This window comes from Taudactylus pleione, unplaced genomic scaffold, assembly GCF_031769625.1.
Source record: "Taudactylus pleione unplaced genomic scaffold, aTauple2 ptg000048l, whole genome shotgun sequence".
NCBI classification, from domain to species: Eukaryota; Metazoa; Chordata; class Amphibia; order Anura; family Myobatrachidae; genus Taudactylus; species Taudactylus pleione.
The window spans coordinates 1,819,702-1,845,758 of record NW_028284450.1 but is presented as its reverse complement, the minus strand read 5'-3'; the positions used below and the strand labels follow the sequence as shown (position 1 = coordinate 1,845,758).

Genomic DNA, 26,057 nt, shown 5'->3' with positions numbered 1-26,057 from the left:
AATGTGCAGTGTGTAAGTATTCAGGGTTTGAGAAAAGACGCTAGTTAACTTGGGGCAGATGCGTGCGCACTAAACTAATAAACAGCGTTTTCATACAGGATCTTATGCATTCGCTAATGTGCGTTATGTTAATAGCGCAACTGTGCGTAATGTGCGGTGTTTATGCATGTGATTCTATTTCTGATGGATTTAATATATTTATATATATATATATATATATAGAGAAGAACAAAAAACTGCGGCACTCCCAGCGTTGAATATTAGAAAAGCAATTTGTAGTAGGCCATCATATGCCGACGTTTCAGAGCATAGCCCTTTTATCAAGGCAGCCCAAATACATACAGAAGACAAAATGATAACAAACACGTTATACAAACACTCTTACCTTAAATAGGTGAGGGGGATCCCTGATCTGCAGCAGACCCATCCTGATGACGTCACCAAGCCGCGACCTGGTTGCCAGGAAACCTGGCAGCGTCTCCCCGGTCTGCTAAACAGACCTCAGCGCTAGGGAAAATGAAGCACACAATAGACAGAGCATGAATTCCGATGCCCTAAGTAAATGAACAGCATGATATTGACCTGCATGACTGGCAACCCTCACAACAATACAAGGCTACTGCCTGTACAAAACCCAGGGTCACAATATGTTAACATTGAGACAAGGTGCCTGGATCATGTAAACTTCAATCAGATTAAATCTTAACTGCTGCAACTGATCAGAAAATGGTGCAGCACTGAGATTAAGGGAAAGGTTACATACATATTAATCTAACTAGTCACCCAATCAAAATATATAGATCTAGCCCTCCGCACTCCTTGTGTAGGACTATAAATGCTAAATAGTATTCCAGTTTATTTATTCGTTAAGTCCTCTAGGAGCAATTGTGTCCAATTGGTAAATCCATCGAGCCTCCAGGCGTAGTAGATTATGTTCCCGATTACCACCTCTTATGGAGATCGGTACATGATCTATGACCATATGTCTTAAGGAAGACGGCAAATGACCTGCTTCTAACAAATGTCGGGCTACCGGTTGTCCAGAACTACCCCTATTGTAGGCCAATTTAATCGCCGACCTGTGTAAAGCCATTCTTTCTCTGATGGTGCGAATGGTTTTGCCAATGTAGTAATATCCACAGGGACAAATAATAGTGTAGATGGCATACGTGGTTAGGCAGTTTAGGACAAGCGTATCTGATATTTTTTGTCCTTGTGGGGATGTTTAATGGTATTTCCTGTAATCATTTGCTTGCACGTAGTGCACTGCAGACACTTATAGCATCCTGGAGGACGTTGTAAAAAAGGAGCTATTGGTTTTTCAGCTCTAGCAAATCCCGTAATGTCAGTATGCACTACTATATCTCTAATATTGCGGCCTCTAGTATAGCAAGCCATGGGTTTCTTATTCCGTAAGCAGGGTAATTCCTTGTCCGTTGCCACGATTGGCCATAATGCCAGACTAGCTCGGTGGACCGCTGGACTGGATGTTTGAAACCGTTGTTTCCAAGGGATAACATCCCTATGGGGTTTAGGTGTTGGATGTAACAACTCTTCCCGTGTAATTTTGAGCACTTCATTTTTTTGGCGTCTCAGCATTGTTAAACTGCAACTCTGAAACAGGGTGGAGACCCGCAGCCGATTGCTGGTGCCATATTGTCTGACAGTGAGTTTAAACAGTTCTTTTCATGCAGATTTCTTACCATTGTTCATTCAGTCAATTCAAGTGTCTGGGCCATATTACAATTGCCACAGCTACACCTGTCCACATGTGGGGTCTCTCCATTTACATGCAAAAACACCCTGGTGTATTGTCTTTTCTAATTAATTTTCTCAGGAAGCTGTTTTTCTAGTTTTTTTTGGTATTTTTTCTATGCAAGGTTGTCACCAGTACCAAAAACATTGCCTTCTGTACTTAGCTTGTGAGTTGTAACTTAAAATGGCGCTGGGAGATCAGTCACAAAATGGCGTCTTGCAGATTCTTATTTTTAAGATGGAGTCTGCTTGCCATTCGCAAGATGGCATCGCTCCAAGCTAATTTTACACTGATTTTGTCTCAGCCACTAAACCAGCTTCGACAGTCCACCCTTTGATAGCAAGCAACATGCTATCATACTCTGATTTTAAAATTAATATTAGGCTTGCATATGGGGTATTATTTTAACATTATTTTTATGGGATGGCACAAGGTGGTTTCAATCCATCTATAATGGGTCTCTAGGAGGGAACATAAAACTACCATTATACGCACACCGCAAATCTTGGGACATCATGGGAAAGATATGGGGATGCACCAGTCCTATAAAGGAAGTTTTGAAGGGGAATAGAGACTTACATCATTTAAGATGTTAAAATGAGAGAAAAATAACAATTTAATAATACATTTTACGCATTTCTAAATATAATACATTATATGATGGTGTTCCTAGTTCAGGTTTGTAATGCAGTTCTACATTTACCTTAGTATTCATATGGGCACTACTAACCACCATCATAATTTCGCTCTTCCGATTTACCTTATTTTTACATTTTCCACACTTCAACACATTAGGAACACACTTGACACATATGCCAATTACTATGACAACCAGTATAAGTATCAGGAGTTTACCTATGCTTGCAATCATTTCCTGGGCCCACTCCCCTAGACCTGAGAACCACTTTGCTGGGTTCAACCATGAAACCCATTCCTCTACCTTCTCCTCTACTTCAGCCACTGAAGCATTATGGTTCTTCCGAAATTCCCATTTTAGCTGCAGAATTTCATCCATCTTCCGGTCTATCATCTCCTTGGGGTCACTGGTGTTATTAGTAATATATGTGCAGCACTTTACTCCAAACTGGGTGGCCAATGTTACACAATACCCTCCCGTAACAGCTGTTAAATAATTTAGCACTAGTCTGTGTTGCACCAGTTCTTTCTTGTACACTTGCAATTCCCTATCTGTATAACTGAAGGTGTCATCATACATCTCGGTGATATTATCTATCAATTTAGCAATATCTTGGATATATCTAAAATTTAGTGTACCCTGAGCGATCCTGGTGGGATCCAATGCGACTAAAACTTGAAAGCCAGTTGTCTCACTAATTAACTGAGTGGCTTAATGCATGTCACCAGGTATCATATTTCTTTGGTCTCTGTGTTCATACTGTGTGTGAAGATATGGTGATTGTGTGTTTTTATGAATACCAAGCATTTCACCATGTGTAAGGGTCATAATTTCTGGAAGTAGTCTTCCCAAATAACATAACAATTACAGTACTAAGATTGGTCAGACACTCCCCTGATTTGGCATAGCACTCCTCCTCCTGACTCCACTCCATCAGCACTGCCATCAGCTCCCATCTCCTCTATCTGTCCTCCATCACAGAAACTGGGTATGCCTAAAGAGATCATCACGACAGAAACTCTAGAAGAAAAAACTACGATGACCACAGCAGACCACTCCATTGCTGGAAGATCTGATCTACACATTTCTTTAGCTCAGGTATCTCACCGCACCTTTTAACCCTCCTGGAACAGGCTCGCAATCGACAGGTTCACGTTATCTGCCTCGACTCCGCCACATATCTCCACTGGTTGGTTGACCTTTCTACAGTGAGTGGAATGGACCCAGGTATCTCTCTTGGCCACCTTCAGCAACACCTGATACGGACCTTCCCAATGATCAGTCAAACAACCTGAGCTAAAAAAAATTTGGATCATAACAAATTCTCCAAGTATGACATCATGACAGTTTGCATCAGACATGTTAGAAAATAACATTTACAATTTCAGTTGTTCTTACTCATCTTCGTGAGACACTGCACAGTAACCTCATGATCATATTTTCACATGAGGCTGCCTGTTAAACAGTCTCAAAGGGGGACAGATAAAAAGGCAGTCTGGGATGATCTTGATATTAATACCCATCACCTTACACATGTTCTGGTAGACGTCACCTGTTAAATGAGTACCTCTATCACTTTTATTAATTCTAGGGATATCGTATCTGCATACAAATTCCTGCAATTAAATCCTGTTATTAATAGCTACTGCTCTAGGTAGTGTCTCAACCCCTGGGTTTGGACAGTTTCCCAAGTACTTGACCTTAGCCTGCCATGGCTGCAATTTGTCCTTAGCAACCATGTGTCCTGTGTGTGAGAGATGAAGCACAACAGTTTAGTATCATTTAAACATGGTATAAATGAAACACGGCATAACAATAAATTGTCCACACATTGTATCAGAGCACAGATCTATTGGCAGGTTGGAAAGATTGTAAACAGTCATATAAGGCCTGGGAGAAGATACTGGGGTTGTCTATGAACCCATGGGACACTCGTGTCCATGTGTAGTGTACACCTCCCCCTAGGTGAGAAAAGAAAAATACTGACAGTCAGGGTATTAGGGCACAGGGAAGAAAGCAGAACAGAGATTGGGTATCAGTTACATCAATTACCATTACCAGTTTTTCCCTAGTACTTCCAGTCAACCTATCTATTTGCAGACCACAAGTATGACCCGACTCCTAGCGTTGGCTTCCACTCTCCAATAAAGCATTAACGGCCACAATTGGAGATGGTGCCTGTTGGAGGTTTCCTGTATTCTGTGTATATCCCTTATGAGGGTATACAGGTACTGTCTGGTTTGGAAGTCCTACATTCTTCACTTTGCAGTACTTACTTAGGTGTCCCACTTGGTTGCAGTTAAAACATTTTTGTGAGCGGGGTGGATGAAAAGATTGTTGTGGGGGTTGAGCAGGAGGGAAAGGTGGTGGGTATGGGTAAGGATATTGAGGGAAAGGATATTGTGGGGGGGGTATGGAGTTGTGGGTAGTTTGGGACTTGTGGCTGTGTGTAATAAGTGGGATAGGGCAGTGGTGTGGGATTGGTGAGGACGTGTAACTGTTCAGGTGCAGGTGTGTGTGTGGGTGCAGGTGTGTCTGCTGGCTGTGATGTTACCGTCATTCCTTCTAGAGCTTGAATACTGACAGCCATTAGTTTCTCGCTCTGGGTCTCTCTCTTCTTTGAGATGTTTTTGTCATGTTCTATGGTGGATTCTATGAGGGTATCTATTGTGACTCCCCTCCAGCCAGCTGTGAGGTCTGAACCCGGGTGTAGGTCTTCTTTAAGGCCATCCATGAGTATAGTGACAATCATTCCCCTGTGGTGAGTGCTATCTTTAATATCTTCTATCCCAGTGTACTGGGTGATAGCCTGCAGAGCCCGGTCGCAATAGTCTTCTGCAGATTCACTCTCTTTTTGTTTTATAGTGAAAATTTTGTTCCAGTTAACTACTACTGGAAAATATACACCCAATTGAGTTATAATACGGGAAATGTTACCTTGGTTTACTTCGTCTGTTAAGGGAACATCACCATCCAATACACAATCCGTGATAAATTTTGTCATGTCGATATTGCGTGGTAGACAGGCCCTTAACACCACTCGCCAATCTTTATTGGTTGGCTCGTGAGAACTACCCAAATTTCTCAAAAATCTTTGACATGTGGTTAGTTCCTCTTTGGGATCGGGGAAATCATTCATGATGGAATTTAGCTCTGCTCTTGTCCAAGGACAATGCATTACCACATCCCTTGTAGGCACTACTCCATTCGCATCCGCATTCCCATTCGGAACAGTTATTGTCCGGATGGAATGCAGACCAACCGCACTGCTACTTTTGACCTTATTACCTGGCTGGAGGTTTGAAATGGCAGACATGACAATAGGCTCATTATCGACATCATAAACATTTTCCTTATGGTTACTTAGGAGAGGGTACAAATTACTTGTTACATTTTTGTGGGTTTTTTCAATAACTGTACCTGCACCCCCATCCATATAAGGTGGTGGTGGTGGTGCACGTGAACTACTGGCAATACCTTCTGCAACGCTACCTTGCTGCACATGCATGCTGTTTTGCAGCTCACACGTATTGCAATCTAGCGCCGCGGGAGTATTTTCTGGTAATGCATTCGCAATGCTAGTTTGCGTTGCTTGCACATTTTTAAACCATGCATCCGCTTCATGCTGCCACAATTTTAAACATTCGTAATATTTTACCTTTTTCACTCGAGAACGCAGTAAACAGATGTGAGCTCGGACATTATTCAATATCTCCTTATCAAAACTAACAATTCTAGGAAACGGCCTAACACTCTTCCTTGTCATATTAAACCATAAATCACAATACCTGGTTGCATTGGCACCCTACTTAATATGCATAATATGTTGTGCCGACCCAAGTGGCGCTTCCAACAGCAGCAAATCATTTAACATCTCTACCGTTTGCTTGGCCCCCATCCTGGGAGAACCCTAAGTCTTTCAATAAAGATTTAAATTGGTGAAAGACAGTCTAGATACTCTCACTTACCTATGGAAGTTATTTCTAGATGCCTCCACTCACCTATGGAAGTTATTTCTAGATGCTTCCGCTCACCTATGGAAGAAATTTCTAGATGCTCCCACTCACCTATGGAAGAAATTTCTAGATGCTCCCACTCACCTATTATCTCTCAGTTTACAATCACAAGTTTCCAGTGCGGCTCAATTACAATGCTCCATTAACCCAACCTAATTACTAAACACTGCAATCACACTGAGAGCCAGTCCCTACAACAAAGACAACATGTACACCTGCTGATGTGTATAGAATGGTAGCTACTACCGAACAGCTAGGCTAACTCCTGCACCTAGCCCTTAAGTATCATACAATACCCTTAACATTTAAGGAAATGAGTGTGGAAAAGAGTGTGTGATTGTGAGTATTTGTTTAGGTGTAGGAAAAGAGCGTGTGATTGTGTTACACCCTAAACAAATACTCACAATCACACACTCTTTTCCTGCGCAGAAAAATACATGTTAACCCAGTTATTGGCAACAATTGATAATGTAAACTCAATGGCTTTGTTTAAACACGTGGCAGCACAACCGGAAGTACGTATACGCTATTGTGCGAGTAGCCGCATTCACAATAATGCGACTACTACACAACCGTATGACTTACCCTTAGCTGCGTACGCAAAAGTGCATCTCTACTGTGCGCGCAAAAATGCGACTCAGCCACGTACACAATACTGCGGCACCCCTTTTTAGCGTGAACTTCTATCAACAAAGGAAAACAAACTTTTTCCTGTCTTGTCCCTGGATTCTAGTCAGCGTACCTTGACTCACACGATAACGGATAGCGATCTCTCAGCATCAAGTGGTTGCAGGTAAACCCTGCGTGTGGACACTCCACCCTTTGGTGAGAGATGGATAACCGTATGTTTATCGTGTGAATTGGTAAGTGACCTCACTCGAGATGCCCCATCTAAGGATATTGAATTTAAACCTCTACACGCTCCTGCCTATAACCTCTACAGAATCCTGCCTATAAACCTCTACAGAATCCTGCCTATAAACCTTCTAGGTTTTGACGCTATTTGCGTATGCAGTCATACAGTAAATAAATGCCTTCAGACCTTGAACATGTGTTTCCAAAGCACAAAGTATTATTCAAGTGAAGCACAGTTAGTTACATGCTGTGATCTAAGTACAATTTAGCGCAAAGAAATTATACAGACCCAAGATACAGTTATACATACACACGCGCACTAGGACCAGTTACCGGCATCCATAAGAAACCTCCATCAACAGCATCAGCATGAAGACTCCAGATTGGGGTCAGAACCCACATATATATACCCTTATAGAAATACACTATACAATAGAAACGTTTGGCATGGTTTCATTGGTTCCCAGTGCGGGTGCATCTGTTACAGGATATTTAACAGGTTGATTCAAATGGACACAGACCAGCCTCCAACAGCCTTTGTCTCCATTTTCCCCCTGCATGCAAATCTAGGCTGTTAAGTTTACAAAGTACATTTTGGTGCTTTAACTGTCTACGGTCCATAAGTTGAGAATGCATGTTACGATCTTCACACCGATGATACCGGGAAGCTGTTGAGAAAGTGCAGATCAGTATAACACCAAACACGGTTTACTTACCATGTATTAAGCATAAGATACTAAATAACCTTTGTTCACAGCATTTGTAACAAATGAATAAAACTTGAATCTTATGCTTTAAAGCTATAAAACCTTTTATGTGAATGTGCAGTGTGTAAGTATTCAGGGTTTGAGAAAAGACGCTAGTTAACTTGGGGCAGATGCGTGCGCACTAAGCTAATAAACAGCGTTTTCATACAGGATCTTATGCATTCGCTAATGTGCGTTATGTTAACAGTGCAACTGTGCGTAATGTGCGGTGTTTATGCATGTGATTCTATTTATTATGGATTTTATATATATATATATATATATATATATATACACACATATATATATATATATATCATTCCTTACTAACATTTTTAAACTGCAATGCAATGTGTTATTAGTAATGAGATTCACTCTCAAACAGGGTGGAGACCCCCAGCCGATTGCTGGTGCCATATTGTCTGACAGTGAGTTTAAACAGTTCTTTTCATGCAGATTTCTTACCATTGTTCATTCAGTCAATTCAAGTGTCTGGGCCATATTATAATTGCCACAGCTACACCTGTCCACATGTGGGGTCTCTCCATTTACATGCAAAAACACCCACAGTTCCTGGTGTATTGTCTTTTCTAATTACTTTTCTCAGGAAGCTGTTTTTCTAGTTGTTTTGGTATTTTTTTCTATGCAAGGTTGTCCCCAGTACCAAAAACATTGCCATCTGTACTTAGCTCGTGAGTTGTAAATTAAAATGGCGCTGGGAGATCAGTCACAAAATGGCGTCTTGCAATTTCTTATTTTTAAGATGGAGTCTGGTTGCCATTCGCAATATGGCATCGCTCCAAGCTAATTTTACACTGATTCTGTCTCAGCCACTAAACCAGCTTCGACAACCTGAACTGTTGGGGAGCCTTAAGGACCGCATTTGGGAACCTCTGCCCTAGATGAAGTCTGAGACCAGATGAAACATCAAAACTTTTCCTTTGCCTATATTTGGACCTCCCTAACATAATTGAGCTAAGGAAATTGCTCCATATAACTTTTAGTGGAATATTAATTTTCCAATAGGAATTTCTCTTGTATGGATTTTTTTTAAATGTTTTTTGTCTTATTTCAATAGTGTAATAAATTTGTGTTGTTCATTTATTTTTAAATATACAAAGTGGTACTTTATTTGAAAGGATGCAAGTGCATTTTAGCTCCTCAGTGCACTTTATATATATATTTTTTTAGATTGTTTATTGGTAAATTATATATGCAATAGAGAATCTGCATGTGCTTTAATACACCTGAATCACTTTTTGTTTATGATAAAATAAAAGTATTGCTAAGCACAATTAGGCACTCCCATCCATTTATACACACACATACACACACATACACTAGAGATGTTAAATGCGCAACATCCACAAGGGTCTCCATAAATCAGTCATTAATTGTCCCAAATGCAGTGCAGCTTCATCCACTAGCCTTAATCAAAGGCAATTCATCTGTAGAAATTGCTAGAAAAATGAAGAGCGACAATACTAGTGAGGTAATATTGAAAAAGCAACTTTACTTGAAATAAATGCTCAGATACATTGAGATAAAATATAATCAACATATGAGGCTACCAGTGTCCAGGTCTCTAGTAGGTATAGCGTCTCCGGATCATGCTCCACCACAGGGGATTTCTGGAACATGCTGTCTGATCATAGAACAGAATTTCTGCAGGTAGTCGATGATGTCACTACATTCACATGTGTAGGCCATACCCTACGCATTTCGTCACTGGTTGGACTTCATCAAGAGCTGTGGCTATATTCTCTCACTGGTTCTCTTATGTACTGACCAGAATCTTATTAGCATAATTGGTGTATACATTAAAAAACACTAGTAACTACTTTCTAAGAAGCACATAGTGATATTTATGATACACACATATATTTAAAAAAAACAATATGTATAACTTATTAAAAAAAAAGATACTAACCAGCAAACGGTAGATGCTAGATCCAAGTTGGCAGAAGGACCTCCATGTGACTGCTATGGCAGGGCCGGTCAACTACCACTTTTACTATCCACGTGATCAGTGGTGAAATATAAACCTGTGCCCAAAGCGCAGCGAGCAAAAAGCGAGCCCCCTGTTCTGACCCTTGCTCCTCCCCTTGTTGTCGCAAGTCACATGGTTATGACGTCAGAGTTTCTGTAAGTCACTTCACTTTAGCCCATAGTTGCCTACTTTTAATTTCTCCTCCCGGGAGATGTCCGGGGAGGAGAAGCAAGTGAGTTGTGACGGGGTGGGGCCTGATGGTTTGCATCATTAAGCCCCACCCCTTCACAGTAAATACCCGCAATTGGCACACATTTACATAGGGGGTGGGGCTAAATGACGCAATTCATGAAGAATCGCGTCATTAAGCCCCGCCCCTACACAGGGACTCGTGATCGCCGCGGAAATTCTCCCCATTCTGCCCACTTCACTAGGAAGTGGGCAGAATGTGGGAGAAGTGCCTACCCTTCCGGGGGTGCGGGGGGTTACGCAAAAAATCGGGAGCCTCCCGCGAAAACCGGGAGGGTACACATGTATGCTTTAACCCTAACCACCAGCAAACTCCAATTTATCCCGATCACATGACCGGCGCCATTTTGTTGGGAGATTATTCACACTCACTAGACTCTAATAGGAAACAAATTATCTAACAAACCCAGCTAATATAGCCATTTATGGCTGTTTATAAGGTAAAACAGTATTGAAATGTGCCCACTCAATAGTATCAACCACGTTTGACTAGTATTCTTTGTTTATTCAAGCGTGTGCTGGTTTCTCACATAAATATGGCAACAAAAAAAATATTTAAATACTTATTCAATTTATTAAATAAGATTACATACAAAACACAAAATGTATATTTAAAAGAGCATATATATTAAGAGTGATTGACAATTATAAAGATATACCAATTAATAGCAAGAAAGTGTTGGTTTCACACATAGATATGGCAACAAGAATAAAATATTTAAAAATGTTACTAATTTCATTAATAAATAATAATAATACATATAAAAACAGAGAATTCATATATAACAGAGCATATATATTAAGAGTAATTAACAGTTATAAAGATATACCAATTGATAACAAGGAGGTCGGACTATTACAGACTGTACATCACCCATTGATGCCGTACAAGCAACATAGCTGGAATGAACCATTCTACGCTACAAAGGTATTGTTCAGTAGGTTAAAGGTATGCTGCGTACTGTATATGTGTACAAAGCATGTAAAGTATGATGGTGCAATGGGTCTATAGATACAGGGTGTGGAGTGGATGTACTGTATATGCTTTGTTCTATGATGTAGTATAAATCATACTGTATTTGTATCCCTAACTTGTGCATACATATGATACATAAATGTGCAGATGAAAACATGATTGAATACGAATGTCTATCATAGTACTACATGACATTAACAGAATTTGTATTGGAATATCATAGCACAAAAAGGTATCTGATCTTATAACCATAGCTATATGATATGTTTTGAAAAACATATAAATATAATTCTCAGATACAATGTTTCTGATTCCCACTAATATTTTCGATTAGAGTCTTGCCAACAAGTTTAAAAACTATTGTCTGGAGGGGTGTAGTAGGTATTACTGCCGTTCAAATCCCGACAGCGGAAGCCCGGCAGAGGTGAAGATCCCGATCGCTAATTAAGGTAAATACCGCTAACCTAATTCCCTATCCTAACCCTCCCTTAGGGGTGCCTAACCTCCCCACCAAGTGCCTAACCCTTACCCCCCTCCAAGTGCCTAAACCTAACCCCCCCTTCCCCGCAGCCTAAACCTAAGTCTCCCGGGGGTGCCTAACGCTAACCTCCCCCTGGGGACGCCTAACCCCCCCCCTTCCCCTAACCTAACTCTGACAAGGGGGTGCCTAAGTCTCCCCGGGAGCCCTAAAACCTAACACCCCCTGCCCCCTGCTGCTGTCCGCGCCTGGCGCCCAGCTTACCTTTGTTTGGAATGCCCGGTGAAGGTCTAACGTCAGGCGTCGGGATTTTGACGCCTGTTATTAGTCGGCTTCCTGACTACATCCCGTCTGGAGCTAGGCTTATGGTGCATACACACGGTCAGATTTGGCAGGACGATAAAAACGATAACGATATTGTTTATCGTTATATTGTTTATATTGTCCATTTTTTAGCCACATGGTCATTATTCTACTGAAATTTCAATCTCCTGCTCATTTATCGGCCAGGTCCTAAAAATAATAAAGCAGCTGAGCAGTATTGGAACTTAGCCTCTTCTGATGTAGGATCTCCTTCAGAAAGCAAACCTATTTTAGATCCCAACTGCAGATTAGTTATTACACCTGTGACGATCCAGTGGCTCCTCTAACTTCTACTTTGGGATCTCTGAGTCGGACCTTATTCAATACAAAGAGACTCAGCCCTGCTCTGTGGATCTTTTCCCTGTCTCAGTACATTGAACATTTAATTGCAGCTGCAAGTCTGACCTTGAAACACCATGGGATTGTTCCATTGTGCCAGTATATTCTTATATGAAGGGCTGATTGTGAACAAGCCACAGCGGTGGAACGCACATAGATCAATATGTTCCTCCGTTCAGATGTGAACATGACCCACAAAATGGCACTACCGAGAATACAGGATACACATATTCCCAGTGAATATACTTTGATGCTACAGTAGTTGTAGATACCTATTCTTTCATTTCCTATAATGCTCTCTCAATGGGGACATAGGCCCTCATTCAGAGGCGGTCGGAGGATGCAAGCGGTCGCTCAGAAACTGGGCGGCCGCTTGCATCCTGACCGGCCGCCTCTGTTTCGGTCGTTAGGCTGTGGGTTAACACCCACAGCTCTAACGACAGCTAGGGTGATGGTCCCGATGGTCATAGACCATCGCGACCATCGGGGCTTACGACGAGACCCTAGGGTAGGGTCTCACTTGTCGTAAGCCCCGGAGAGCTTCTGGCTCTGTCAGAGCCGGAAGCTCTCCACTGACATCACTAGTGATGTCAGTGGGGTCTCCCCCAAACGGCAGGCGTTCCCGGTCGTAGCGGGTCTCACGCATGCGCATGAAGGAGCCGGCTCCCTCGTGCGCATGCGCACTAGACAAACATCGAGGCGGCCGTGCGGTCGTAGACCGTACGGCCGCCTCTGAATAAAGCCCATAATCCTAATCTTGCCCTGTGATATTTCACAAGGCAAATGTGACATCAGAACCAAAAGCAAGTACTTTCATATCAGTATCCTACTCTTACATACTGTACACCCATAGGCGTCTTTATAATGGGTGCAAAGTGTTCGGTGTACACGGGCCCCTAGGTCCAGGGGGGCCAACTCCGCACACCCTGCACGCACAGGTAATCATACTTACCTCTCCACCGATTCCCAAAGTGCTGCTCTGCAGTGCCGGACTGGTGCTTAAAATAATTATTATACAATGTCTATCTTCATGGAGGCAATCAGTATATATATATATATATATATCTATACACAAAAATGGTGCAAAAATGACAAGGATGAATGCATTTTTAGAAATAAAACATGTTTTGTGTTAAATTGAACTTGTTGTTGAAAAAATAAAAGTGATGCATTATCTAATAAAACTTTAATGAAACAGCTGACTGCTGCTTACCAAGAGCTGCAGCAGCCAGACACCCCAGCAGCCAACCAGTGTTCACTGAGAGCAGCATCAGTGGCAGTGAGCTGTGGGCGGGACTGCTCTAGGTGCTGCTGCTGCTAATTGGCTGACCAGAGTGTCTTTCACTCTGTCAGCAACCACCCCCAGCAGCAGCATGCACGCAGCAGTATTAGCCCAGTCAGTGTTTGTACTCTCTTCTTCAGTTGTGATTAATTATAAAATAAGGAGAGAGCCAGCTGGCAGCCCAAAGCAGTGACAGCACGACACAGTGTCACAAATAAAAAAAAAACCATTGGAAAAGCAAGGGAAAACATCGGGGGAGAAATCTAGTGATGGTAATGAAACATTGGATCCTAAACATTGCAGGGTTAAACATCAAACATTGGAACCATTTGACCAATGTTTCCTATGAAACTTCAAATAATTCCCATCCCTAGCGCTGAGCCGCTGAGAAAGAGGAGGGGGCCCAAATAGAGGCTGCACACAGGCCCTCTCCTCTCTTAAAACGCCCCTGGTACACCCCTTCATCTGCCCAGGCACACAGCCAGAAAGTAGAAGTAAATGAGTGGAGATACACTGCACTACCTACTCCACATCCTTTTTTAATTGTCAGAGTAGTAAACAACACATACACATACCTCCCAACTGTCCCGCATCCAGCGGGGCAGTCCAGTTTTCTGGAACTGTCCCGCTGTCTTACCTGTGGGCCGCAGTGTCCTGCGGTGGGGGGGAAGTTGGGGAGAGCACAAACCGCTGCTCTGCATAGCAGAGAAGCGGGTGTGCAGGAGGAGAACAGATGCCGTGCGCATGCGCACGGCATCTGTTCTCATGTGTAGGGAGAGCCTGGGGGCTGCCCAGCGTCTCGGAGAGTGGTGGGCATGCCCCCAAAGTGACGAAAACGGGGGAAGCCACGAGGCTCCGCCTCATTTTTCATAGGATCCACCCCCTTTTGCCCAAGCCACACACCCTTTTAGGTCGCGCGCACCTTCGTGGCGCGACCTGTCCCTCCTTAGTGTTCTCAAATGATGGGAGGTATGCATACACTCATATATTACACAAACCTCTTTAAACAATTAAGATTGCACTGTTTGTTATATGCAAATGTGTTCTATTTGGTGACAAATTCAATATATAGTTGAGTGTCTACAGTAATTATCATTTGATGGTTACTTTTATTTTAACAATATCAGATCTCACAGTTGTGTATACCTGCAATTGGCCTATATTTTGGGATTTTTCTTCATGTCAGTATCTGGTTGAAGGGCAGAGACTGCTTTGGGATTTTTTGTTACCTTGGCTTACCTGCATTATATATAAGATACTTACATTAAGATTACAAATACTTGTTACCTTGTAAGGAATGAATATTCATAAATGCCACTGAACAGGTAATTGTCAGCAAAGAACCATTCTAAGTAGGTGCACACAAGATAGCAGATCATTTAATAATAGATCAGTAGTAATTCAGTCTCATATATTTAAATATGTTTATATTTATAGGCAGATGCAAAGTGGGAAAAATGTGTTTAAAATAGTTTTGAATATATTCAGAACTCAAAAAAAGAAAAATGCGATCCACATGATATATTTTGTAGTGTGTACCAGCTTTAGGCAGACCATGGGTCTGATTCAGATACGGACACCCGCTCTGAATCAGGTCATTGTTTTTTTTATGCGGCCTCCTGGCCGCTCGCATAGCTGTGGGTAACCACCCACAGCTATTGAGAGCGGCCAGGATGATGGTCGCGATGGTCAAGACCATCGCGACCATCGGGGCTTGTGACGAGACCCTTGTGGTAGGGTCTCGTTGCCGCAAGCCCCAGAGAGCTTCTGGCTCTAATAGAGCCGGAAGCTCTCCCACTGACAACACTGGTGATGTCATTGATGGTACACCTGTCAAACCGTAACGCAGGTGTCCTAAGGCGAGCTCAGGGAGGACAGAAACCTCCCGTGGAGCAGAAGGGCAAAAGCTCGCTTGATCTTGATTTTCAGTATGAATACAGACTGTGAAAGCGGGGCCTCATGATCCTTCTGACTTTTTGGGTTTTAAGCAGGAGGTGTCAGAAAAGTTACCGTTAATAGAGCTGGTGATGTCAGTGGGGCCGCCCACAAACGACAGGCGTTCGCATGGGAACGCCTCCGTTTGTGAAGCCACCACCCCGCCACGCCTACAAAACGGGGCGAGCTGTTGAACAACATCGACAGCCACCCCTTTTGTAGTAAGCCACGGAGTGAGAGAATTTCTCTTTCGCTCCGGGGCCTGCGCACGCGCAGTGCGGCCGCTGCGTGTGCGCAGAGCACACCATCGACCCGCTCGCGAGCGGGTCTGAATCAGGCCTCATGTCTGCAGCCTCGGACCGAGCACTCTACATTTTGAACATCAATGACACATTAAAGATGATTAGTAAAAAATAACCCAACACTTCCTACCTGTGTAACACAGCGCCCTTTTCTTCTTGCTGCAGGCGTCATCATTCCACTTTCCTGAATCCTTGTCCCGATTTATATATATCTCAACACAATCTTCAGTGTTCCTTTTATTATTTGGTTCATTTTTACCCCAGTTTGTTGCTTCTTTTGTAAGTGTTTTATTGGTTCCCACCCAAGTCCATGACCCATTGATTTTCCTAATCCCTATCCAGTAGTAAGTTGGACTTCTGGGGATGTTGTTTTCAAGGTACTCAATCTCTTTTTTGTTTTGTATGGCCACAAGATCAGTATATTTACTCTGACAAAACTTCCGAGCCTGCTCATAGACCATAGATTCTGTTGAGAAGTTATATGTCCAACATTGAACAGTAGAAAACTGAAATCCAGCTGGAACAAACAAGACAATTATTAAACCTTAGAATTTCATAAAGACTATCAGTGAATATGTTTATACAGCTATTGCGAGCAGCCAGGTGATGGTCGCGATGGTCTCTACCATCGCGACCATCGGGGCTTGCGATGAGACCCTTGTGGTAGGGTCTCGTTCCCGCAAGCCCCAGTGAGCTTTCGGCTCTATTAGGGAACGCCTATGTTTGGCCAGCCACCCCCCCTGTCCGCCTCCAAAACGGGGTAAGCTGTCAATCAAAATCGACAGCTGCCCCGCTTTTGGTGCGAGACCCGTAGCGACGGCTGGCTCCGTCGTGCGCATGTGCAGTGGCCAAACATCGACCCGCTCACGAGCGCTAGGTCTGAATCAGGCCCACAGTTCAAACATGCAAGTTTTAATATAGAAAAAGTACTAAGTATATGTATTGTTCAGTAGGTTAAAGGTATGCTGTGTACTGTATATGCTGTACAAAGCATGTAAAGTATGATGGTGCAATGGGTCTATAGATGCAGGGTGTGGATTGGATGTACTGTATATGCTTTATTCTATGATGTAGTATAAATCATACTGTATTTGTATCCCTAACTTGTGCATACATGTGATACATAAATGTGCAGATGAAAACACAGCGACTGACAACGATCGACTCGATCGCTAGCTGCTATCATTCGTTAGCTAGAGGAGGTGCTTTGTTCATGTATGGGCGTCACTTTGGTTGCGATCGCCCGGCCGTGCAACTGTTTTTTCTTCTGATTCTCGATCGTTAGGCGTACGACCAAGCGTCCACTTACGACCGACTCTGAATGAGGTCCTATATCTTTATCGTTGTCTGATCTGACCGTGTGTATGTACCATTACCCTGATGTTACTGTGATAGTGCAGCGTAATGAGAAATGATGGTTTCTTTCGGTCACAACTAACATATATAAGTACTGTACATATATAGGTATAACAGGTGGCTAGGATATAGAGCAATCCAGCTTCTAAAACAAGATTAGAGAATAGATATTTCCTTGAGCTGGGATATAAAGGCATAGCATCAAATAAATATATATTTGACTCAGCTGGTTTTTTCAGCAACTGAAAGAAAATATATTCTCTAAGTAATCATTTTATATGTATTTGCAACTCATCATTTTGATACAGTATGTCACTGAGACAGGAAAGAACCTTACGTCCAGCTTCTGATTAATTGAAGGAAAGAAAAAAAGGAGAAACTTATTACCATAAAAAGCAATGCTGCAAGAAATGCACTCTGAGATATAATTTAGGGCTAGACCCCAACTCCAAAAGGGTTTAACAGTACAACATTTTACATTATTGACACAAGATATTTACTATTTACTTACCATTGCAAAGCACTACGAGAGTGACAACTTGGAGCTTGGGCCAAAGCAATATACATGTTTGACCCTTTTTGTCAGAATGCTATAAAAGAAATAATATACATTATTTTGTATTCAAAATATCAATATGTTCAACAGATTCATTCTCCTACGCAGGTAATATTCATCTAAACAGTATATAATTTCCTCAAAGTTTCTTGAGATTGAAATATTAACGTTTAGCAACTTCTTACACAAACTATGGACTTGATTCAGACCTGCTTGCAAGTGGCTACTCGATCATACGCGTCTGATGTTGTCAGACCGCGCATGCATATGCTTCGTTCTGCGCGTGCGTGAATTACTCTGAGCGATCGGAATCCGCTCGCTCGCCCAGCAAAGACAGCCCAGTGTAATGAGTGACAGGAGAGGCCGTTTGTGGGTGGTAATAGGGGCAGGACACTAATAACGGGGGGGTGGAGGTACGAACGCAGGCGTGCCTGAGTAAAGCAATGCCGTTTCAGAGGCGTGCATAATTATCAGCCAGCGTCATAGTACACGTCACCTGCCTGTTTTTACACTGAAGTCCTCACAGTGCTTGTGGTAAGGTAAGGCTGCGAGTCCTCGATGTACCAATGTTTTAATACACTTCCAGGAGATGACATGCGCTACAGACGCTAATGGGCATCTCTAGACACAAAGTGATCGCTTGCCTACACAGAGTGGGCGTGCTTATGCCTTTCCGAGCGATCGCCTGCCATGCCGTCACTTAGCCGAATTTGCATACACTGGGTTCGAGCGATTGCATCTAGCGAGCAGGTCTGAATGAGCTCCTATATTTACATTGCTCTTTTTTATTCTTCTTTATGTCAATGATACTTTAAAAGAGAAGAGAGGCAGCACAGTACTTGCCTACTGCTGTCTGCGACAGCAAACAGGAAGCTTTAAGCAGAGCAACTGAAAATGACAACAGATTGAACTGTAGCTCAACAATACAATCCACGGTCTATAAGCAAAGCAATTAAAAGACAACATTTTTTGGCTTGTTGTAAACTGCTACAAAGAATAAATACACTGAATTGTCTTTATTAAATCTCCCACTAACAAGTCTGCATAACCTATGCTTCAAATAAAATGAATCACACAAAAAATACCATGCTCACAATTCATGACACATATTAATTAACATCATAGTATTAATTATCAGCTTAGCTTTCTTTATGATCGTACTATTTTTTGGTGTCATTTTTAATTTTTAGAAATAGTTCAGGAGACAGGAACAAATCACTGAAATAATTTTCAGAAATGAATAAAATAGGTTTCTTTGGACGCTGTTATGAATCTTATATATTCTTGTAACATTAGGTGATTAAACTCTTAATTACCCTGCAATTTGCTAATAGAAGCAAATAGTATGCAGTTGGGTCTTAATACCAGATCACATTGCACTTGCTTTATATGCAAGCACTCATTTTATTTTTACTGGATAGATGATTAACCCATATTAGTTTTATCTGTTACTGCCTTTTTTACACAACACTAATAATATTAATGAAAAAAGGTCGTAACAGATAACTGACATGGGTTCATTATTTATCCAATCAAAATATCAGGCTACTCAGGGTTAAGAGGTTCATCTAGTAAGCTGCAGATTGGGTGTGAGGGCTGACATCTTTTTATTTACCCTGTGGTTCACAACCTCCTCAGCAGCCATTTTAATATGGTGAGGAAAACAGATTTTTTGATGCTATAGTAGCCGAATCTGGGAAGTCCCAGGCAGAGACAAAAAATTATATCTTTAGAGCCCGCACAGGAAAAAACAGACAAAAAACAATCATAAGAACATCCCTAACGTATATAATATACTAGATTGGGATGGGGTAATATTTTCCAGTCCAAACCAACTTGTACACCAATCCTAATATCCAAAACTGGAGATAGATTAAATTTTTGAGTTGGCGGTGCTCCCCTGAGTCAGAGTAATGCAATATATACTTTCAAGTCCCAGGCAGAGCCGGATTACAGGGGGAGCACGGTGCCCCAGGCTCCCCTCTCTCAGGGCTCCCTCCCAGCCGTGTACTAGGCCTAGCAGCTCTCTGCCGAGGCACAACCTCCGACATGAGCCTTCTATGCATGCTTGGCACCCCGCCGCATCTTTGTTGATCGCAGCGGCAGTGTGCCAGCTAGACATTGATTAGGGGCAATGTTGCCCTAGTGAGTGTTGCTGCCCTACTCCCGCATCTGGTTGCTTGGTGGGTGCTGGAGAGAGAGGAATTATACACGGTTCTGGTGAGTATTGTCCTTGTGGTCTCTGTGCAGGGTGACTGTAGAGAGAGAGAGAGAGGAAGCCACCACACCAGCTTTGCATCTCTGCCTGATACAGTGCCAGTACGGACTGCAGTTGTACACCTATGGGTATATGATGTTCATCATATGCCCTGTCTGCATCCAAGGGGCTCTGAGATCTCATACTGTACATCTGGTATATTTTCTTATGTGCAATGCTGTAACAGTTGCTGCATAGCCTTCTTGCTTGCAGAGCTGTCACTCATGCTTTGAAGCAAATTGACAGGTCTCAAGCAAGATACATGTCTAGTATTTACTGCTAAATTAATCTGTGTGTACTTGTTTTAAATACATTTTCTGTATACAGCTAATGTGTGGGGGCTTGCCGAATGACGATTGGGGGTAGGATAAAAACAATGAATATATTCATGACAAAAGACAATCATTTTATATGTGACTTTGAGGTTTTCAACAACTATTTTGTATTCAAAGGTGGTTGAATGATAGACTATAGAGAATTGTAGTACAAATTCTCAGTGGATCCTATCAGGTCCTATACTTGGGTCGGGCCACTAAAATATCTTAATTGATGATATTCCTACCAGTAGAGAAGGGAACATTTTTTTTTTTGCAGATTATACAAAGTTATGTAACAGGTTAGACATAGACTGGAAGGAGGGTGTCAACAAAATAATAAATGATCTAAGTAATTTAGATGAAGGGTCAACAGTGTGCCAAATACAGTTTACTGCCAGAAATCCAGAGGCTGATTACAGTATTAATGATAGGGATGTGCGCCGACCCCCGCATTTTGGTTTTGGATCTCCCCGAGTTTTGGATTTGGATTGGTTTTACCTCACCTCTGTGTTTTGTTTTTCGGTTTTGGTTTTGGATCTGGATTTTACTTAAAAAAATCATAAAAACAGCTAAAATCACATAAAATTGGCCTGTTTTTGTTCCTAAAGTATTGTTAACCTCAATAGCATTTATTTCCACTCGTTTCCAGTCAATTTTGACCACCTCACAGCTCACAATATTGATTTTTTTTTTCATCTTGTTAAGGGCCAAAAGGTTGCATCCAGCTAGCTGGCTCAAAACTGTGCAAAGATAATGGTTGGGATACCCCTTGAGGATTGAAGAATTGATAGTTGATAATTGATACAGTCACTGACTGAAGGAGGAATTGATAGTTGATAATTGGTGCAGCCACTGGCTGAAGTAAGAATTGATAGTTGGCGCAGCCACTGGTTGAAGTAAGAATAGTTGATACCTGATAATTGGTGCAGCCACTGGCTGAGGTAAGAATAGTTGATAACTGATAATTGGTGCAGCCACTGGCTGAGGTAAAAATTGATAGTTGACAGTTGGCGCAGCCACTGGCTGAAGTAAGAATAGTTGATAATTGGTGCAGCCACTCGCTGAAGAATTGATAGTTGGCGCAGTCACTGGCTGAAGTAAGAAGAGTTGATACTTGATAATTGGTGCAGCCTGTCAGGACTTTGACTATTTCAGTACATAAAGATAAACTACACTTGCCGAAGTTCCATTGTGGTTGTTGGAGGATCTATCCTGGTGCTGGCGTTCATCACATGCAATGTACAGAGAATTTAAGTGATCATCTGTTTCTTAGGTGTCGTCAGGTTGTTGGATTCCTTGATTGCTTATTATTCCAAACCTGATTCTATTTGGGTCACATGTTCTGAACTTCCTATGGATCACAGACCTCTAGTATAAAGCCTGTTACTAACTATGCCTCATTGTCTGTGCAACACTACTTTCAGGTCTTCCTTGGACTCCTGCCAGATCCCCGCTGTGCCTGGTGTATGCTGTGGACCTTGCTATATTCCTGCTTGTGTTCCAGTTCAAGTTCTAATACAGGTTATCAGCTGCACTACAGAGCTCAGCATTGCCATTGTCTTTCCGTTGTTATCCTGCTCTATTACTACTACTGCATTCTACGCTACACTATTTGGTTTACTTTTTATTATTGACTCATACAGACACTGGGGTTACTTCTTCTACAGTTGTCAACTGCACCGTTACAGTCTATCTTTACCGGCACCCCATTGCGCTGCAGGGCTCAACCCTGCTCCGGACCTTCGTCACATCGCAGGGCTCAACCCTGCTCCGGACCTTCATTACGCCGCAGGGCTCAACCCTGTCCCGGATCTTCATTACGTCACAGGGCTCAAGCCTGTCCCGGATCTTCATTACGTCACAGGGCTCAACCCTGCTCTGGACCTTCATTACACCGCAGGGCTCAACCCTGTCCCGGATCTTCATTACGCCGCAGGGCTCAACCCTGTCCCGGATCTTCATTACGTCACAGGGCTCAAGCCTGTCCCGGATCTTCATTACGTCACAGGGCTCAACCCTGCTCTGGACCTTCATTACACCGCAGGGCTCAACCCTGTCCCGGATCTTCATTACGCCGCAGGGCTCAACCCTGTCCCGGATCTTCATTACGTCACAGGGCTCAACCCTGCTCCGGACCTTCATTACGCCACAGGGCTCAACCCTGTCCCAGATTTTCATTACATCACAGGGCTCAGCCCTGCTCCGGACCTTCATCACATCGCAGGGCTCAACCCTGCTCCGAATCTTCATTACGTCTCAGGGCTTAACCACATTCCAGATCTTGTTACAACTCAGGGCTCAACCCTTTTCCGGACCTCCGTCGCGCTACAGGGCTCAACCCTGGTATTGACCTCCATTCTATCCTGAGGCCCTAGCCTCGTGTCAGACTTGGGGTTTCACCCCACACCAGTTCAGTGTGTACTTCGAACTTTGTTTCTCACAGGGGCATACCCCTGCACCTGTTAGTGCATGTCATAAACTTTGTGTTATTGTGATTTAATGTGGAACTTTTCCATACAGTTTTTGTTCTTGAATAAATTCTATTTACTTTTATTTCGTGCTAGTGATATTTCATGAAAAAGTAATTCCTAAAACCACCTCAGTTCATACTACCTAGTAAGCCTGACTCTTCCCAGGAGTCTCAAGTGTCCGTAGCTGTGACACAGCCACTGGCTGAAGTAAGAAGAGTTGATACTTACTAATTGGTGCAGCCATTTTTGTACATGGGGGAAGCACCCCTGAATGAGGCAGCAGCCCCTTGAGAAATGAGACACATGCAGCACAGCACCCTTGTGCACCTACGGTTCTGATAAGTGAGGCTAACACGCACACACAAAAATTGTTTTTATTTTTTTCACACCGGGGGGAAGCACCCCTGAATGAGGCAGGAGCCCCTTGATAAATGAGAAACAGGCAGCACAGCACCCCTGCACACCTACATTGCTGATTAGTGTGGCTAACACATACACACAAAAATTGTTTTTATTTTTTTCAAACTGGGGGGAAGCACCCCTGAACGAGGCAGCAGCCCCTTGATAAATGACACAGGCAACACCCCTAGTGCAGCTACATTGCGGATAAGTGCGGATTGTTAACACGCACACACACGGGAATTTTTTTTATTGTTTTGGGGCACTTGGTGGGGGAGAGGACCCCTGAATTAAGCAGCAGCGCTTTGATAAATTACACAGGCAGCACACCTGTGCATCTACGTTGCTGATAGTAAGTGTGGCTAATGCACACACAGAAATAAAAAGCACCCCTGATGGACAGAGCATCCCCTGGACAACACAGCAGAACATCCAGCCCCTATGGACAACAGCCAACCCCTATGGACTACAGCCAGCCAGTCCGAATGGATAGGACAACAGCCAGCCACTGTATGGATTATGGACAACAGCCAGCCAGCCCCTATGGACAACAGCCAACCAGCCCCTATGGACAGGACAACCTCACAACAGCCAGCCAGCCCCTCTATGGACAACAGCCAGCCCCTATGGACATTAAGCAGCGAGTTCCTGAGTGACAACACAACTGTAGCCAACCCCTATGCACAGCAGCACAGCTTCCTCCCTCTTCACTCTCCACAGCTGGAATGAAAAATGGCGGCGATCTCGGGACCTTTTATACAATCCAAAACCCACGAGAATCCGACAGCAGGATGATGACGTTTTGCATCTTTTTGAGATCCGAATCAGGCAGGAAAACCCAAGCCAGCACGGATCTGATTCGGATCCCCTAAGTTCGAGTGGGTTTGGATCTCTGAGATCCGAACCCTTTCATCTCTAATTAATGACACCATGTAGCAAAGCAATGGAGAAAGGCAGTCAGATGCTAGTTTGTAGGATAGGAAACAAAATTAATAGCAAATAGAGAGAGGTTTTAATTAGAGATGTGTGGTTCGGTTTCCCAGAATCCCGAATCCACCCGAATTTCGTGTATCTGGGTAAATCCGAGTCGCGGTTCTAATCTCCTGAGGAGATCCGGGTAAATCCGGGTCACAGTTCTGATCTTTTTGCTGTTCAGAATTCGGATTTTAAATCTGAATTTCGGGTTTTGGATTGCATAAATTACATGAATTTAGCTGATTTTAGACTTTTTATCTATTTTTTTTTTTTTTTTAAATCCAGATCCAAAACCAAAACACTTGAGGGGTGGTTTTGCAAAACCAAATCCAGATCCAAATTCTTGAAGGAGATACAGATCCAAAACCAAAACACAGTGGCCGGCGCACATCCCTAGTTTTAATACCTCAATATAGCTCATTGCTCACTGCCCGTAAGGTTGCCAGATCATCCCTTTAATAAGGGACACATATGAATTGCACAGGTTCTGTGGCTGAATGAAACCAGGTGAAATGGAGACACAGAATGCTCCCTAAATGTTTTGGTTTTGAATCTGGATTTCCTTCAAAATAGTTAAAACAGGAGAAATAATGTATTTTGGAGCTCATTTTGACTCTATATTAGTATTTCTATTTAAAGCTAGCTAAAAAATAGTGACTGAAGAGCGCAAACATGGCAGTTTAGTAACATATATACGACACCTAAGAAATATAGGGCCGTATTCAATTAGTTTCGCACCCGCGATACTTTTTCGTATGGCTAGGTTTTCACCTACATCGCTGGTTTTGTATGCAGAAAAGTATCAGGCACACTCCCGCTATTCGCCGTATTCAATTAGAAAGGACGCGAAAATAGCACCTGGCGAAACTGAAACAGGCGAAAAATCCTGTAAAAAATGAGGAACTCAGCCTGACACCCCCCAAAAGAAGCACTAACATTGGGGATCGCTATAGATGCCCCCGATTAGCCCTAATTAAGGTATTTGGGGTACTTAAGTTGTGACAATTGCTGCCAATTAGCGCATTAACACAAGTGGTGAAGAATAGCATTAAGCTGTTTTTTTCGGTGAAAATACTGTAACTACTCCCAGCAAATTTGGGGTACTTGAAAATGGGGGCTAGCTTATTTTTAAGTTGCTAAACTGAAGTTTCAAATCACATAAAAAAAGGTGAGCCACAGCCTTTCCTGTCATACTTAGGTATACGCCACAGTTTTACTGTAGAGGTTATGGGAAGAATTTAAAGAAAATATTATAAATGTCTTTGTTTTGTGTTGTGGTCAAAACTGTGGCGTAAAAAGTATATGATAGGTGAGGCACTGCCTCGCTTGTCTACCTTTTCCGCACATCCCTAATCAAAACAAACTTCCAGCACTATATACTGTTGCACCTTTGTATAATGCTCACATGAACCCTCGGGTTCATTTATGTATGTGTAAATCTGGCTCTAATACTAGCAGTGCCTCCCCAGCCATTTATCTCACCGCGCGTCACTAACATTAACACATATTTACTACACACACTATTTAGTTTAATATAAAATGGCTTAAACACGTAAAATCCATAATATTCCCACAAATTATATCTTCCCTTGTTTTGAGATTGTATTTTGGTGGGAGGAACCTAAATTGACTTGATTCTATTAATATGTGTGTACTATTTTGTGATGTACACAGGTGATAATAGTAGACACCAGTGAAAAGAAGTATCTAATGCATAGTTGCCTACCTTTAATTTCTCCTCCCTGGGAGATGTCCAGGGGGGAGAAGTCAGTTGTGAAGGCGACGTGGCCTGATGGTTAGCG

General features: G+C 42.6%; 1 protein-coding gene across 1 annotated transcript in view; it reads right to left on the bottom strand.

The window, feature by feature from the left end:
- SELL (selectin L) overlaps window positions 1-26,057 on the bottom strand; it is a 279,488-nt gene that overhangs the window by 219,618 nt on the left and 33,813 nt on the right. Inside the window, exons 2-3 of the mRNA XM_088460537.1 lie at window positions 17,792-17,870; window positions 16,055-16,441 (exon numbers count right to left, since the gene is read on the bottom strand). Of these exons, the coding sequence (XP_088316663.1) occupies window positions 16,055-16,441; window positions 17,792-17,870 (466 nt within the window). The remainder of the gene's footprint in view (window positions 1-16,054; window positions 16,442-17,791; window positions 17,871-26,057) is intronic.